We start from the raw sequence: 17,604 nt of genomic DNA on the forward strand, positions 1-17,604 counted from the left end.
TATATGCAGCATTCCAAGGTCAACAAAAACTAAGTGTGACCTTAGAGGAAAAGACACAGGTCTTGCATGCGACAAGTTGTCTTGGTAGGTCAAACACATAAGGCAAGTTATTTTTCAAATCTTTCCATATAAAAGAAAGAAATTGAGCGGGACACATGGACGGACAGCCGGTATGGAAGTGCGATTTAAATATGCCTACTTTTGGGAGCAAAATAAAGGAAATATTTGACAGTCTATGAAGGCAGAAGGGTGCCTTTGTTGGTTTCCAAAAGGGAAAAAGGGTGTCTTTGTTGGTTTCCAAAAGGAAAGAAGGGTGCCTTTGTTGGGTCTCCAAAAGGAAAGAAGGGTGCCTTTGTCTGTCTCCAAAAGGAAAGAAGGGTGCCGTTGTCGGTCTCCAAAAGGAAAGAAGGGTGCCGTTGTTGGTCTCCAAAAGGAAAGAAGGGTGCCGTTGTCGTTCTCCAAAAGGAAAAAAGGGTGCCGTTTTCGGTCTCCAAAAGGAAAGAAGGGTGCTGTTGTTGGTCTCCAAAAGGAAAGAAGGGTGCCGTTGTTGGTCTCCAAAAGGGAAGAAGGGTGCCGTTGTTGGTCTCCAAAAGGAAAGAAGGGTGCCGTTGTTGGTCTCCAAAAGGGAAGAAGGTGCCTATGCTGATCTCTGCGAGGGCAGGAGGAAACCAAAACTACTGCCATACTTTTTAAGCAAACACCTTATTATAATGTCACTTCCTTATGTACAAAAGATGATTCTTCTTAATACATTGTGCAACAATTTCACACAAAGCTGACATGCACTTAGTCTGTATGAGAATAAAGCAACAAAAAATAATTATTTCTATCTCACATTCTCATTTCTCACAATTGCTTGATTAAATAAATTCATTATTGACTTTCAGTTGTTTTTAATCCTGAAGAACTACGGCAACTGCCATTTTCTGCAAACAGCTGATTCAGCAGTTATTTCTCCAATACATGAAGAAGTTCATTTGTGTCATACAAACCTCAGTCACTGAGAAGAACACGTCAACTGAAACTGATTTGCCTGCAGAAACCAGGATGATAATAATTACTAAAGGACAGACTGTCCAACATGTCTTCATTCATTAACTAACAAAAGCAAAGAGATGGTGAATAAATGAGTATTCAGACAGCTACAGTGGGTGGAGATCTCAGGAGTATCAGGCTGCAGGCAACCCTTTTATAAACATGCAGTTGACAAAACCTGAAGCCCCTGGGAATATCATGTGACAAACTCATATGAACTTCTCATAATTATGTAGTGATCCTCAAAGTCAACGTTCACACTCCCACCATAATTCATCTCCTCAAGATCTCCATGCCCATGCCTATAAGTAAAGTGTCTTACAGCATTTTGCATAAATTAAGTGATATGACCATTCTGAATGTTGTAGGTTATGACAGGAATGAAAGTCCACCCAGACTCTAGTTACCAAGAACACAGCTTGGTTTGTAGTTGTTGCAGGGCTTATGTGTAAGTTTGAATACAACCAATTGTTTCATGGATGCTAATTTAAAGCAATAACTTTGCTGTAAAAAAGTATGGATTACATCTTACACTTGGGTAGGCATGCACATAGCCAGTACTGTACAGATCATGAGGTCCAACATGAATGTGTGTTGAGATACTTATCATCTTAAAAACAAATCAATGAAGCAAGTCTCTCATAATGGAGTATCACTTTGGCCCAGGAGGTTTTCACCAACCACAAACACCAGCAATTTATAACATTCATGTGATGATCTGTTATATTAAAGAAATCCAAATTAATCATTAATTTACTTTTACTTTATGAAAAATACTACAACCAATCAATGACAATCATATGATTCCTAGGTGTGGAAAGGTTAACTGTAAGTCCACTTACCATAGGGGTCAGTCCAAGAGTAGGGCCCTAGATTGCTCATATCTTGCCAAGTCATCATAATTGTCTGCCAGTAAAGGGCAAGTTAGCCACATGTGATGTCACGAGTTAATAATGTATCAACGTTTTCTCCACTGCCCTAGACATGATAGCCAGGTGAACAAGGACGACAATCACTCCCAGTATGTCACAGATATCTAACAGTCACACACACTGTCACAACATCTAAACCCCCTATCTCCGGCATATACTTAATATATCTACATTTACACATATCAGTCACACATAATTTATATGTACACTACAGTAACTCAAGTCAAATACAATCATGCCGCATAAAGGAAGATAAGCCAACATTATTTTCCTTTTAATCCTTAAGCACAATGAAATGTTTAAATTTATGACAATGATAATCCAACATGTCACTTTTTTGTGTAAAATGTACAGAACAATATAGCCGGTTATCAATCATTAATTGATGGACTCAGGGAGCAGACCAGGACTTAAAAGTTACATGTGAATATCACATACATATACACAAGTCATCTACACAATAACCCGTCGATCATAATTATGATGAGACTAACAGCCAAGCCAGACATTAAAGTTAACAATATATGAATATGAAAATCTAGAGGCCTGCTGATGATTACACTATGTTTAGTCTGTGAATAAATGATTGAGTAAATTATTTAAATTACAAAATACATGTACATGTATAGGAGATAAACATGTACAGTTTAAAAGGTCTTCAAAGTCCTAATAGTTCAAATGCAGGTACTCACTGTCACATACATACGAAAAGCACACATTAGATCACTGCTTATTTCATACTTTATGATAGTTCATACTTCATGATACACAGTAAGCAAAGAGTTAAGAAACTGTGAATAGAATGTAAATGATTAAATGTAAACTGGTTTTTGAAACCTGAAACATGTTCAGACATGTCCACCAGATAACAATCTTATAAATGGTAAAATGTAAAAAAAAATCTTGTATGTCATTATTTTAATATTAATCATATGTATACACAAGCAGATCCAAGGGGAAAGAGGGGCACATATTTAATATAAAGGGAAAAAAGTATTTAATACAATATGCCAAACTATGCACCATTTCAGACTAGAAATTGTTAAAAAATTTGTGGGAGTTCCCAAGACTCCCTTGCCACTCCTTCAAACAAAATAAATTTTGGTTCTGAGGGAAAGGCGCAAGTCAAAACGCTACGCCCGTTAGTTACTCAAACATCAAATCCTGGCCCCGCCCCTGATATATCAAGAATGTAATATTGATGATCACTTAAGTCAATGGGTACTTAATAAAATGTAAGGGAAGTAAAAATGATGCACATCATACAATGACATCACTAAGTTTTATGTAAAGAAATCAATTAACTCAGCCTGCTTAAGAAAATTTATCAAAATTTGATGAGAGACAGATAAAATTTGAATTTCCTGGTATTTAGCCATTGCTCATTAAATTGTAATCATTACGCTGTTAAATCAACCGGAAAATAGATAGTGATGATAAAATATATACCAAATGACAAGAATTAGCCATCATGGTCCGATTTCTTTTCTACAGGAAGACAAAGGAAAATGAACTTCTGTTAAGTCAACGATTTCCCTGAATTCGACACCTTTTGAACCCACACTTGGCATACAATCATCATTAAATATCAAACTTATGATATACCATACAGAGAAATTTACCAATACTCAAGGATGCTATGTCTGTTCCCTTTCACAAAGTTGGTGTCATGCATTGGTATGAGAACATTTTTTGAGCTTACTGAATACCATTTTACCATTTATTCCAACAATGCATTCAGGTACTTGCGTAGCATATTAATACACTAACAAGATCCACATGAACATTTTCAAAGAAGCAATTATCAAATATGTGACCATTACGAGGGCTCAAATTTAGCACTTGCATATATATTCGCAAAATGCGAGTTTCGATTTGAAAATGCAAATTGAGATGGTTCTGGAGAAATAGCAACTTTCAATTTGCCTTCTTTCTGCCTTCTTTCTTTTTCTCGTAAATACACATAAAATGATGACGTATACACAAGTGTGTTATGCTTAGCACACACTGTTGGCTGGTATTTCCTGTTCAGATTTTAGGTGGCAGTATTTGGCTAAAATGGTATCAATTTTCAGGCACAGTCCATCATCAGGACAAGCATAAAATCACAAGATTCTTTAAGGGATAGATATTTCAAATCAACGATGGCCGATGCTGATGGTCAAACTTATCCAACATGGAAGCTAAATTTAAATAAACCTTCCATAACAAAAACTGTTACTCAAATGGGTGAAGAAACAGTTTTGCAAGTTCAATTCTTTTCTAAATTCAGGCCCGGCATTACAGATAAAATGTCAAAGAAACATATTTTGAAACAATGTTATCAGATGTGGCCTTGACCTTAGTCATGAAGGGTAACAAGAAAGTATGGGGATCATTGAAGAAACCTGAATAAAAATGTTCTTTTATATTTATAATCAAAACATGTATATATCTCAGGTAAGTATAAATTAATGTTACTCTTTTTATGAAGCTGACCGAGAGATTAAGCGGCAACTTAATGCTCACACTTAGTGGAGCATAAATAGTATACAAAGCAAACACGAAGACTACTGTATAGTTAAGTACATACCTAGTTCTGTCATAGTTGAGGTCTGTTGTGTGCTCATCTCCTCCCCCTCTGGGTATTCATGGCAGGTGGCTGCAAAATGTCCACAATCATACATTCAATATTACAGCTTGGAGATGTCAGTGTAGAGTCAACCTCACCCCAACACTGCAGTGTTGCCATGCCAACATACCAACCTTCACTATGGCAACTATGGGTGTAGTGTGGTGCCTTGTATCACACATGTGTCATGTTTGAATTTTGAAGGTGCCTATAATGTGAAGTGTTGTCATAAAACCATAAATTATGTTTAATTACACCAAAGATTTTACTGAAGTGTGCACTTTTGTATGAAATTCTCAGTACGTTGGCATGTGTGCATTATCTCAAGACCAAATTATAATCATTTGGTATTGATTATAATGTAGTAAACCCATAAAACCTACAGAATGTTCTTCAGTAGATCACAAGACAAACTTTTACTCAGGTAATCTATAAATGTAGATAAAACAGCTTTGTTAAATAAGATCTTTACTTAGAGATCACAACTCCTGCCCAATCCATCTCTGTCTCTACCCTTAACAAAAACTGCACTATTTACAAAAACAAAGTTTCAGTTTGAAAAAAAATTAACTCGAAAACAAAGGCCATTTGTTTTAGAGGCTGTTTTTAGCATTTATGACAGATGTTCTGTAGGTTTTGGTGGGCTTGTCCATTCACAACAGTCTGTGCTATATAACTACGACTAGAGTCACACATGTAACACTCAGATGCAAACTTGGCTCTTCCTTTTTTCCCTTTTAAGTTTCACTTTTATCAAATTTTGAATTTAAAGGTAATACTTTTGGTACAATGTATTGAAACTGTTCCTGGTTGCTAAGGCAGCCTAAGGATTGCTATGTATTTTAAGTCTCACATAAGTCTCGCTCTTGGTATTGCCAAAAGCCTATCATTTAATGTCCATGAACATGTATGTTTAAACTTGATTCATTCAATTTCCTTGTCTAATTTGCCTGTAAGTGGATATCAACAGGCACTCTTGTATTTGATAATATCCTGTAACAGTCCATTTTCTCAAGGGTTCATTGTGGTCCAATCATGTACAAGTGGCTGTAAACAGAACTCTAAGAGAGAAGTAGAAAAACAAAAGTCATAAGCATTAATTAATTTTTTCGGGACACTGAATATTTCATTTCAATACACTAAAATGCCCTAACTGACCAGCTTATTTCAATAATTGTACCAAAAGCATCAAACTTTTTTTGAATCTTGCCTCTCATTGGCTATTTAGATTCTAATATGTTAGAGATAAAACAGGTCCTATTTCAATTTAATTCTATTATCAATTAACATTTTGAACAGACTTTATTCTATATCATGTTAGCCTTGTATTTCAGTTCAACTCATGTTAAACCTTATGAGATGTTTTTAATTAGTGCAATGCATTTTTAATAGCACAAAACTGGTAAAACATTATGAAAACCATTTTAACTGCATTATAACTCTTTGGTACCTTTGAAATGTATATCTGTTATGTATACCATATTATTGTAACACAGTATTATAACATGCAGCTATGAATTATTACACTTGTTACTTTAACATTAGTTGTGATTTATGCATTAAAGTTTCATGGCAGTCCTGTACAAGCACTTGGCAGTTAACTGTTAAACTAAGTACAAACACATGACAAAAGGCACCTCATACTATCCTGGCTACCTACGTCAACTATAAATCAATTATTGAACATTACATGACGAATACATACACTTCAATATGTGCTTAATCAAGTCATTTGCAAATTTCGCTGAATAATCACATTGAAATACAAGGCTACATAGATATAGAATTAATAATTGAATATTGGATTTATTTAAGTCTGGGAATTTTCTTTATTGATCAGCAAAAATAAATTCAGTTTGCTGGATAAACAACAATACATTAATAATTGTATAAACCGTTAGAAATATATAAGGGTTTAAAATTACTATTAGTGAACTTGTGATTAATAATTATTACAATCAAAAACACAAAGCTATTCCAATACTTTTGAATATACACCTGAAGTGAATGACTGGATTTTAATGATTTTTAAGGTCAAAAGCTTATCAAACTTCGTGGTTAGAACTCTAAATCTTGTCTGGTTAAGTAATAAATGCAGTATAAAGCAATTTATATACCATAAAAAAGTATTCACTCAGGTGTACACTCAAACTAAGCAATTTACACATAAACTTTAGTAATAATTCAAAAACAACCTCCCACCCATTTTGAGTTCCAATTTTTTTTATAAAACTCTTTTTTTGAATATTTCATGTTTACCCAGGCGCAGGTGTAGCCTAAATCGGGGGGTTGATGGGATATATACATGACGTCTTCATCATGTTTTAATGCATAATAGGGTAAATAAGAAACAAAGATGTTATGAGTTTTATCACTAACATGTGACATAAAAATGACAGTGGATATGTTTGACATGAGAGGCAGCGATGATCGAAACATTGAAACAAATATAAAATATGGACATGCTCAAGCACTGAGTGACTGCAAATGTGAAAGAAACTGTTACACATGGTGCCAGGGTGATGCGGGAATGCCAGACAGTCACAAGTGATTTTTTTTATTCAAGCTACCAACCACCAATAAACACTTCTTTACCTGCTCTGTTTCAATTACAGGTTCTCCTGGGGCACAATCTGGCTACATCTTATTTTAATTCTCTGATCATTGTATCTTAATGATTAAAATTTACACCTAAAGCTTGCACAACTAGCAACCTTAACAAGATGTTCGCCCTAAAGTTGAATTTCAAGTCGGGCAGGACAGGCAGGCAGTTTTAAACAAACAAAGTGACAGCAAGTCAGTAATGATGGTTATTTATCTTCTACAATGCTAACCTTTTTATACCCAGTCCTGCCCATTCAGCAGGTTACTCACTCCAGTTTGACTTTTAAAATAAAACATTTTATAACAACGGATGACTCACTAACATAAGACTGCACCTATACTATATCAGAAGCGCAGTTGTTCAATATATCCTTTACATTCAAAACTGAACAGCTTACAAATAACCAATGGTATGCTTTATTACAATCATACTTACATTTATTAGATTGTGTATTCTTGTACCAAGGAGTACCTATTATTTAAAGTTCCTGGCAGAAATGTGAATAAAGGTGCAAGATAGTTCATGTATCTCTCCAGCTGGCAAGGCAATCATAGCAACTCATTGATTTTACCTGGCGTCTACAGTCATGTACATGGGCTGATATGCCTGGCATAGAGCACAGCTGTGTAGTTACCTGGCACCCTCACACCTCCCCTTACCATGCACAGCAACATAACACTACAAGTCAACCATCCCTTGCTTCTTTGCTGGCCATGGCAGACATGGTAACTTACATGTAAGCACTTACACCACTGTCCAGTGATGTGGCCATAATATTTAATATAGCAGATCTTTCATGTGATTTTTTTCTTCAAATTTGACATGTAAGCATGCAAGTGTATCAATGGTACCATGGCCAAGAAACCACAAGTAACCTTAACGCTTGGGTGCATATTATCTGTTGATCTGACCAAGTGCATCTAAATGTACATGTAGATAATAGACAGGAGATGATTAATGATCATTTTCGGTAATGTATGTTGCCATGTGGTGATGTCTGTTCCCAATTATCACTTCCAATCTAAATACTTTTCATGTCCATATATTTATCAGCTCCAATGATGAGTCAAGATACCTGGGCTTGCAATTCATTAAACATCTTAAGTCATTTCCTAACTAAAGTCATTTTCCTCACTGGTCATATGATTTAATAATTTTATGTCTACTTTATTTTTATTTTTCTAAGTAAGTTCATACTTTCATGTATAAACACTTGTTCTTTTCTTTAAATTTGACATCACTATTTAAACACTAAGTGTACCAGGCCAACGATGACAAGTTTTACCATCACAAATTCCACATGGCAAACACATTACCCAATACCTAAAAGCAATCATGGCAAAACCAAAAAAAATGTGCATGAAAGTTGGCCAGTGCATAATACGAGGATTAAAAAAAACACACATAGTATTGTAATTATTATCAACATGCATGCAACAGTGAATAGGTTATATAACATGAAATTTGTACAGAAACAGTCTGAAGTATGAAGAATCAGTAACATTTAAAGTTTCTAGAATATTAAAGCTAATGTTTTGCACTGCCCCCTTAAGGCAGGGATGAAATGTAAGGAGGTAAATGAAATGGAAAGGGTTAAACATCAGCGACCAGATATGTCCATGGTATATCTAGAAGTTTTTCATGTAGATTTATATATGAAAGTTAAAAACACCCACACAATTTGTTTTTGATGTGATGCAAAATGACAACAATAATGAAACACCTTGATAACTAAATGCCAATCTTAGTCTTACCCCACCACATCATTCACACTATGAAAGGTCACACAATGTTTCTTGAAGGACAAGTTATTTTTTCCAATACCACTCTGTAGTCTATGACCTAACATAAAACAACATTGTTTCATCTGACTTTGAATTGTACACAAATTTTGCTTCGACATTTTAAACAACTTACCTGTCAATATATTCATTTTTATAGCGGAGTATTGATGGAAAGTTTTAACCTATCATATTGATTCATTTCCCATGAAAATTTACCTTCAGGTATCATTGTAGTTGAAAATCCAATCAAAATCACAAAAAGTCTTAGTCAGCACATTCACTCCTCAAGAACACAGACTACCAATGTGTGTACGTACAAGTAAATCCTGGACCTATCACATGACTTAACTCGACCAAAACCATATGTTCAATGTATCTGTCACAGCCTAGCAACCATTAAAAATAGAGTATTTTAAATGATTTAAAATAAATGCTTTGCAAAAAAATGATTAATCCTTTAATAAAACTGAATTAAAACTGAAATTGTCAACCTCTGCAAATTCAGCATGTCATGAAAATGTAGGTGACCTGTAACTCAATTTCAGTTGTTCACCTGCGCCAGAATCTCACATTTAAGATTGGTACTTCTTATCAATCAGTAAAAAAGTTAAAGCATATTCAAAAGTAAACCAAAAATACCTCTCCATATGTTAAAATTGCTGTGATCTTGATTTTCAATCATATTTCCCTTGACATTAGTATAACATGAATGTAGGTCGAGAAGTGTCATCCTTTCGCACCAGCTGTCAAAATGCAACTGAGGATGGGATTACAGACACAACTAATCCCAGAAAAGAAGTGAGTCTGCTCTTTATTAAGTGTTACTCCAAACTGAAGATAGTTATTAAGATCGCAGTAGGACCGACTGCTCGCGATAGGTGGTAGCACAGCTATGTTGGCACATGTTCACATTTGCATGCCTCCACATGAAATCGATGTCGAGGGAAACACGTCACCACGCAAAACGAGATTTAAAATGTAAAAATACGCAAAAGTCCAAAATCAAATATTATCACTAAATAAAATGAACATTAAACATTCAATTTGTTGCCATTTTGCACCACATTACAAACAAACTAATCATATCCCAATTTTTTTTGCAACCGAATCGAGATGGAAACCGGCAGCAATCTGGTCGCCATATTGAAAACAGGAAACGTCATTGCCGTAATTTACCCCGCGCTAACAAACCAATTTTTCATGATATGGCCTAACCTGCGCCTTGGTTAGATCTTTTAGTGACCCCATTTTCAGATTCTGTATCCAAAGGTCTTTTTCTAGACTCAGAAGTGTCCATATCAGTTCCATTCATACCGTCGTAGCTCATTGCCATGTCTTACTGCGCCCAGATCTCGTGGGGTAACGCATATTCTCATCAGTTCTCACTGGAAACGAGACATGAAATTTGACTTGTGTTTACAGTATAGCTTTTTTTCTTACGTCCTACTGACTTTTAAATGAGATCAAACAAAAACGATGAATGAAGCACATATTAGATTTTCTTGAAATTTAAAAAAATGTTTGCATCAAGCTATGTCATTTCATCATTTTGATTTTTCTGCATGGTATTTTAGACAATGCCACGCCCCCTTCGAATTGGTAGCCCAAGCTGTTTTGGCCGTGTTCCACGTTGACGTAGAATATAACTGTTTGATTTTTTTTTAAATCACTGCGACGTTTGCAATTTATTTGCTCGTTTTACTTTTAACTGATTTTACATCTGAGATAGGAACTACTTTTACCAATACTGACTTCGTTTAACGAAGTTAATGCACGAAAATGGTATTTTTTCAAAATATATTCATGTATGTATAAATGCACTTTGGTTTGGTGTCATGAATTTTTCAATAATCTTAGCCAATCTTAATGATATATTGGTAATTTCATTGTGTATATAAGACATACACTGGTTGAAAACTGTGAAGGTCAAATATTAAATGTCCGATTCTAAGGTCGCTTCTAGCTAGATAAGACCAACGGAGTGATCCCCCTTCCAATTTTTATTCATGTTTATTAAAGACATATTATATAGATGACGGTTCATTACAAACACCAACACATGAACGCTTACTGATCTACAATTAATTAATTACTTATATGTTTGCACTGTAAACCGGGTCGGTCCAAATTTTGACATTAGAGTGGGCGTACTTTCGATGCGCAGCTGAAGATATGTGAGCCCCTTTTCATGAGAACGGAAACACTAATGAAACTTCTGATTTAAGGGGTTTTGGACTTTCCCCACAAACTATTTTGGCTTATCTTAGTCTGAAAGGTGCATTCCGGTGTTAGTTATGCCCCAGGTCCGGGGGTATACCTGAGATAGCAGGGGGGAAATGGGCCGTGTTTCTAGTTAACCTACAGGTGGAGTTCAACGAGATCAAAACGTATGTACATGCTTAAAATATGAACATTATAATAGGCCTTACCTAAGATGTCCCCTGGATTCGGGGATTTTACCTGGAATAGGCTGGACCGAAAGTCAAAGTTCCCGATATTCCCTGGACATTAGGGGGGGGGGGGGGGGGGGTAATGGCTGGGGGGGGGGGGGGCGCTGGCATGTACCCGTATGCCTTCCGTTATTTTCTGGAATGCCCTTCGATATTGTCAAGAATGCCCTTCGATATTGTCAATTAGTTTGCCTGCTAGAGTCGTCCCTGTAGTACCATTACCAATGATGTTTGCTGTCGTATTTTTGGTAGTCGTGTTTCGCTCGTCTGTTTTTTAAAGAAATGAGTCGAGATTTCGTTTTAAACTTGGTGTCGTTTTTGGCGTCAGCGTTGTCGTAGTGAAACAATTCGGCCTTGGTCATAACTGAGAATTGAAACTTGTTACATATAGTACCAGATAAAATATATATGCACATCAATACTATATTGAAGCAAGTCCCATAACACTGGGTTTAATAAGTATGCCCCATTGATTAACTTATATTTAAAAGCAATCAACAGATGAGCGTTGGCGTTTTTTTTCTGCTTCCAAATATATTCATTGGTGTTTCCTTGGACTGTTAAGTTGCCCCGTTTTCGCGCATCTGTCACCAATATTTACCGCAAATAGGCATTTGCGGCTTCATCTCTGTTTTTAAAGTGTGCCCGTAGTTATGATTTTAATATTAAGTATATGTAATACCTAATATATAAATGAATTAAAATATGGCTGATGCTGCAACCTATGGTTTGATGCCCCTAAGTTTTGCTGGTGCCTCGTTATGCACCTATCAAATTCTTTTTAAGGAGGGGGCATGGCCATTTTACCCCCAAATTATTTCTGTTGCCTGGAACGCCTCTGAACTCCGCGATTTGACAAATTTCCCAAATTTCCAAGGCTCCCTTCGACGACGTTGATATGTACATTGTCGTATATAATGCTGCACCGGCCACCGTTGTTTCTATGAGTAGCTTCCAAGCTTTATTCTTACACTCCCAGCTACCCGCCGTTGTCTGATATCTACTATGTTGTGCCCATCCTTCGCGTTGGATGTGTGTGATACTCAGGCCATACCGCTTCAACTTTTTTTGCGCACGTTTCAGTGTTTTTGCGCTCGACTCAGTAGACAAATTGCGGATTTTGTTATCTATACCCCCGTATCAGGAGCAGGGATTTAAAAATAAAATCCTTCTTGCTGATCAGGGATGCTCAATCGCCAATGCACCCAAAATTCCGCGCTGGGACTCATCTTGGTTGGGTATAAACGAGTGGTCGGAACGGACCATTTATCATATCAGGTTATAAAAGGTTATAATAATACTAATACCAATAATACTAATACCATTACTACCACTACCACTACCACTACTACTACTTAAATTTATAATAATAACAACATTTAACAGCTTAATTCACAGTATTTTTAAATACATACATACTACATAAGTAACATATAATTATGTGTGACCTATATACTCATAAAAACCCATACAGAGAAAGGTACATCAAAAATAGCTCAAATAAATGTACAAGTCAAACAATAAGCAATTTAAAACACATTTGGTTTGTGTACAGCCCTTGCTCTTCTGTACCGTGTACATAATGATATTTAATTAGTATGCGAATAATTAAATTCAATGGAATATGTGAAAGATTTGGCGATCGCTGCGTTTATTTTTTCTTTTCTTAAAATTTGGAAACGCTACCATTGTTTATTGCAGAAACATTCATAAAGATGCGATCGGAGAGTTGCCTTCCGGAAATTAAAGCAAGTTTCCCCACATAATTACTATAGCAGAATTCAGCGGCAAAACCTGAGATGCGTTGATGAAGATTACCTTGATCAAAATTACGCCGTCCTTTCCTCTGAGTGTGTTGATTGTTCCTGTGGCTGTGTGAAGGCCTCTTTTGGGGCAATTTCATGGGCACTTTTAATGGCATTTTGGGGTTGGAGGTGGTAGATGAGCATGGAACACGAGTGGCTACTTCGCTATACATTCTAGGTCCTATGAAATCCCGCGCCTAAGGTACAGCGGAAGCGTCTGCGTTAGCCAAAATTCTTGTTTGATGATTGATTGCATCTTCGAGCCTGTGCGCCACCAGTCTAGTCCTCTAATAGCTGAGATGTAGTCCACTCGACTAAGATGTCTCGCTGTCATGAAATTCCGAATGATCCACAAACTCCAGCCATGGGACCACGTAAGTAACTTCTTTTTATGTGTGGTTGATATTCTTTGCTATTTCGTTGACACAATCAACAAAGTCTGTATTCGGTTGGTCTAGGTAGTTGTTTATAGTCCGCAACAATATTGCAGATAATATGATCTTAGTACTATCGTTGAGTTCATGTATGTTTTTACACATAGAGCCTGCATGATTACCATCAACTACAGTTCGTCTGCTGTTTTCAGGAATGCCGTTTGCATGAAATATATGCCGCGGACTATCAACAGCTACAAATACAAGAGTTCACGTCTTAATTGTAATTACCGTATAAACATACTTAATTTAGAATAAGAACACACGGGGGGGGGGGGGGGGGGGCTCCGGGTAAGATTTGCGGAGGTTCAGCTCAGGTTCCGCTGACAGTATCGGCCAAAAGAGGCACAATTATATTTAACAAGTGACTCTGGATTGTTTCTTTGCACGGAGTGAAATACGTTGCATTGTTGCAGGCTTCGATAAGAACGAAAATATTTATTTTCACGGAGTCGGAAAGATAGCAATAACTGAATAAGTACAAAGAAGCTCGTGTTACAAAGCCTTTAAGCCGACTAACGTTTATCATTGTAACTTATTTTCCTTTCAAGTTTGCAAAGAAGGGTCTTAATGGTTGTTATATCAACCACCGCCTGTAGCTTACATATATACACAATGTACACCAATTTTTAGTGACTGGTCTCGTGAGGTACAACAGATGGCTACCAGACAAATCGGCCCCTTACCAAATCGGCCCCTAGCTCAAACGGTTACCTTTTCGGCCCCTTACCAAATCGTCCCTATCCCGTAGACGTTTCGGCCCCTGATTACCGAGACGTTTCGGCCCTTATTTTTATTTTATTTTTTATATCTAAATACATTGTTTAAGTAAAAAACATGTAATTTCATTTTATTTTTTTAATAGACAAAGCTATATACATGCATACAAAGGTATAGATAAAAATAGATTTAGAGAAAATATCTGTACACTTGAAAACATATTTTTATTTTATTTCTAAATATAAGTAAAAAACATGTAATTTCACGAGATATTTTTATAAGACGAAATAGAGTTGAAGAAGAAATGTTTATACTTCATATTTTTTTAAATAATCTTTAAATATTATACATAACTATGTTGCTAATATTATGTATAATGACATCTCCATTGTCTAACATCAGTCTTGACCAAACACCTATCGCCCGCCGTAGATGGCACCAACATTTTTCAGGAACTCCTCGCAGGTGACCTTATGCGAATCGTATGAGTCCCACTCATCCATGATCCTGGCGTTGATGTCCCTGTAACGCTCTCGATATAAGTTATAAATTTTATGAAATTCAGTTATTTATATTCAAATCAGGTATATATAAGGATGAAAAAAAGCTATTATTAATCTTATATTGAATACGTATGCAAAACCATACTGGCTTAAACGGTGGTTTTAGACAGACGGTCTTATGGCGAATTGTCACATTCCACAGAGGTATCAGGCGTTGAAATTGTGACACTTTGTGTTTACAAGCTTATAAATACGTCTACAAGGTTTGTTCCGACTTTCCCAACCGCTAATTCTCACACTTAAAGATTAATACCAATTATCTCTTCGCACCTCAAACAGAATATTATTTCACTTTTTTATTACGTATCATTGATAGATTATTTATTGACAAACACCTGTAATTTCTCGTGCATAGCACGCTTTGTCGTTGAACCGATTACTGAATGGAGTGATCACACAGCTTTAAGTTTTTCTTTATGTTGCAATAGTGTGTCAAATGTGAGCGATGTTATGTCGAAAACTAGGTGTTTATGGGAAGACAAGGGTAAAACTGCATTTCGTTCGGGTTTAATAGGACAGCTAACGTATTTATGTGACCTAACGGAAAATATTGATATTTCGAGCAAAGACTCTATAAATAAATTGGTTGAAAATTTTACACGTGTGATTCGCGATGTGGCAGACCCATTATTTTTAAAGAACTTTCAGTATAAAGCTGATAATCGCCGTTCAGGTTCACTGTTAAAAAATAAAGAATGGTTTGACACAGAGTGTGAACATGTCAGAAACGTGTATCTTGAGGCAATGCGAGTTTTTAATCGTTGCAAGAGTGACTCAAGTAGGCAATATTTTTGTGAATGCAAGAAAAAGTACAAAGATCTTGTTAAACGAAAAAAATATAGATGCAAATTGAAAAAGTTGGATAATTTAGAAAAGTTGAAATTTAGTAAACCAAAAGATTTCTGGAAATTTTTCAAAAATAAAAATAATAAAAATGAAAATGGGGGAATATCTTTAGAATCGTTTTACGCATATTTTTCTTCTTTAGAGGAAGATATATTTAAAACGACAAATGCAGAAGCAGAAACTTTTTGCGAAACCCACGACTTTAAGGTTCTTGAATCAAATGAGTTCCTTGACAGTAAGATAACATTTGACGAGATTGTCCAGGCTGTTAAAAAACTTAAACGGAACAAGTCATGTGGTGCAGACTATCTATTGAATGAATATTTCATTGAATGTATTGATATTTTGGGACCCTTTGTTGTTGATATTTTTAACGCAGTGTTGGATTCGGGACAGTTCCCTGATCAATGGCGAGACGGCATAATTGTTCCTTTGTTTAAATCTGGAAATCAATCTTCAGTCCAGAATTACAGGGGCATCTCGTTGCTTTCCTGTCTTTCAAAATTATTCACAACAGTTATAAACCAACGTATTGTCGCTTTTTGTGATGAAAATAATACCATATCGGATGCTCAGTTTGGGTTTCGCAAAGGGAGTTCAACGGTTGACGCTGTATTTGCATTACACATGCTTGTTCAGAACTTTTTAAATGATAATAAACGATTGTATGTTGCCTTTGTTGACTTAAAGAAGTGTTTTGATAGTATATATAGAAACGGTTTATTTTTTAAATTATATCAACGTGGAATAGATGGTAAAGTTCTTAGGTTAGTAAGAAGTATGTATGATAAGGTAAAGTCCTGTGTTAAAAGCTGTGATAAATTTTCAGACTTTTTCTACTATTCAGTTGGGTTAAGGCAAGGTGAAGTATTATCGCCAATTTTAGTGTCGCTATTTCTAGAGGATCTTGAATTGTACTTGCAGAAAGGAATTGAATCTGGTCTATCAGTAAAAGATATAACACTGATGCTATTCCTCTTCGCTGATGATATGTGTTTGTATGGTGAATCTCCGCAAGAATTGCAAAATAATCTTAATTTATTACATTCCTATTGTTTAGATTGGGGTTTAGAGGTAAATAGCATGAAAACAAAGGCGATGGTATTTAGAAAAAGGGGTGGCTTACTTAACAATGAGTCATGGACGTACAATGGAAATGAAATAGAGGTTGTTGACAATTTTAATTATTTAGGAACCGTCCTAAAGTATACAGGAAGTTTTGATTTAAATATTGAACATTTAGCGGGAAAATCTCTAAAGGCATTAAATGTACTATTGTGCAATTGTAAGAAAATTCCCCTAAAGCCTAAAACGTTATGTCAATTGTTTGATTCATTCGTTGGGTCTATTTTAGGCTATGCCTGTGAAGTATGGGGGGTCACCAGGTCAAAAGAAATAGAGCGAGTACATTTAAAGTTTTGCAAACGCGTTTTAAATGTTAGGCAAAATTCTTGCACAGCTGGTGTGTATGGTGAATTGGCTAGGTACCCGTTGTATATTTCTAGATTTTATCGAGTTATTAAATATTGGTGTAAAGTTAATGATTCAAATAATATTATATTAAATAGATTATATGAGCTTGGTTTGAGTGATACCGATAGAGGTAAAAGAAATTGGGTGTCAAGTGTAAAGGACTTACTTGACAGATTTGGCTTTTCGGAAGCATTTTATAATTTAGACAGCCGACAGGCAAAGCATTTTCCACTAATATTTAAACAACGGGTGATTGATTGTTTTGTGCAAGACTGGAACGGTTCAGTTGAACGAAGCTCAGTGTTGGACGAATACAAACATTTCAAGAAAAGCTTTGAATATGAAA

General features: G+C 35.8%; 1 protein-coding gene across 7 annotated transcripts in view; it reads right to left on the bottom strand.

Moving 5' to 3' along the window:
* The window catches only part of LOC128207339 (RNA-binding protein Nova-1-like), a 33,590-nt gene extending 23,238 nt beyond the window's left edge, over positions 1-10,352 (bottom strand). For 4 of the 7 annotated variants that reach the window (XM_052910196.1, XM_052910194.1, XM_052910193.1 and 1 more), the window contains exons 1-2: positions 10,183-10,318; positions 4,540-4,608 (exon numbers count right to left, since the gene is read on the bottom strand). In XM_052910196.1, coding sequence (XP_052766156.1) covers positions 4,540-4,608; positions 10,183-10,300 — 187 coding nt within the window. In that variant the 5' untranslated portion in view covers positions 10,301-10,318. Of the gene's footprint in view, positions 1-4,539; positions 4,609-9,183; positions 9,507-9,606; positions 10,110-10,182 lie in introns of those variants that run through there. The other 3 variants (XM_052910197.1, XM_052910195.1, XM_052910198.1) reach the window with 3 other exon arrangements.
* Between the last annotated feature and the right edge of the window lie 7,252 nt (positions 10,353-17,604).

Source organism: Mya arenaria, chromosome 11 (genome assembly GCF_026914265.1).
Source record: "Mya arenaria isolate MELC-2E11 chromosome 11, ASM2691426v1".
Classification (NCBI taxonomy): domain Eukaryota; kingdom Metazoa; phylum Mollusca; class Bivalvia; order Myida; family Myidae; genus Mya; species Mya arenaria.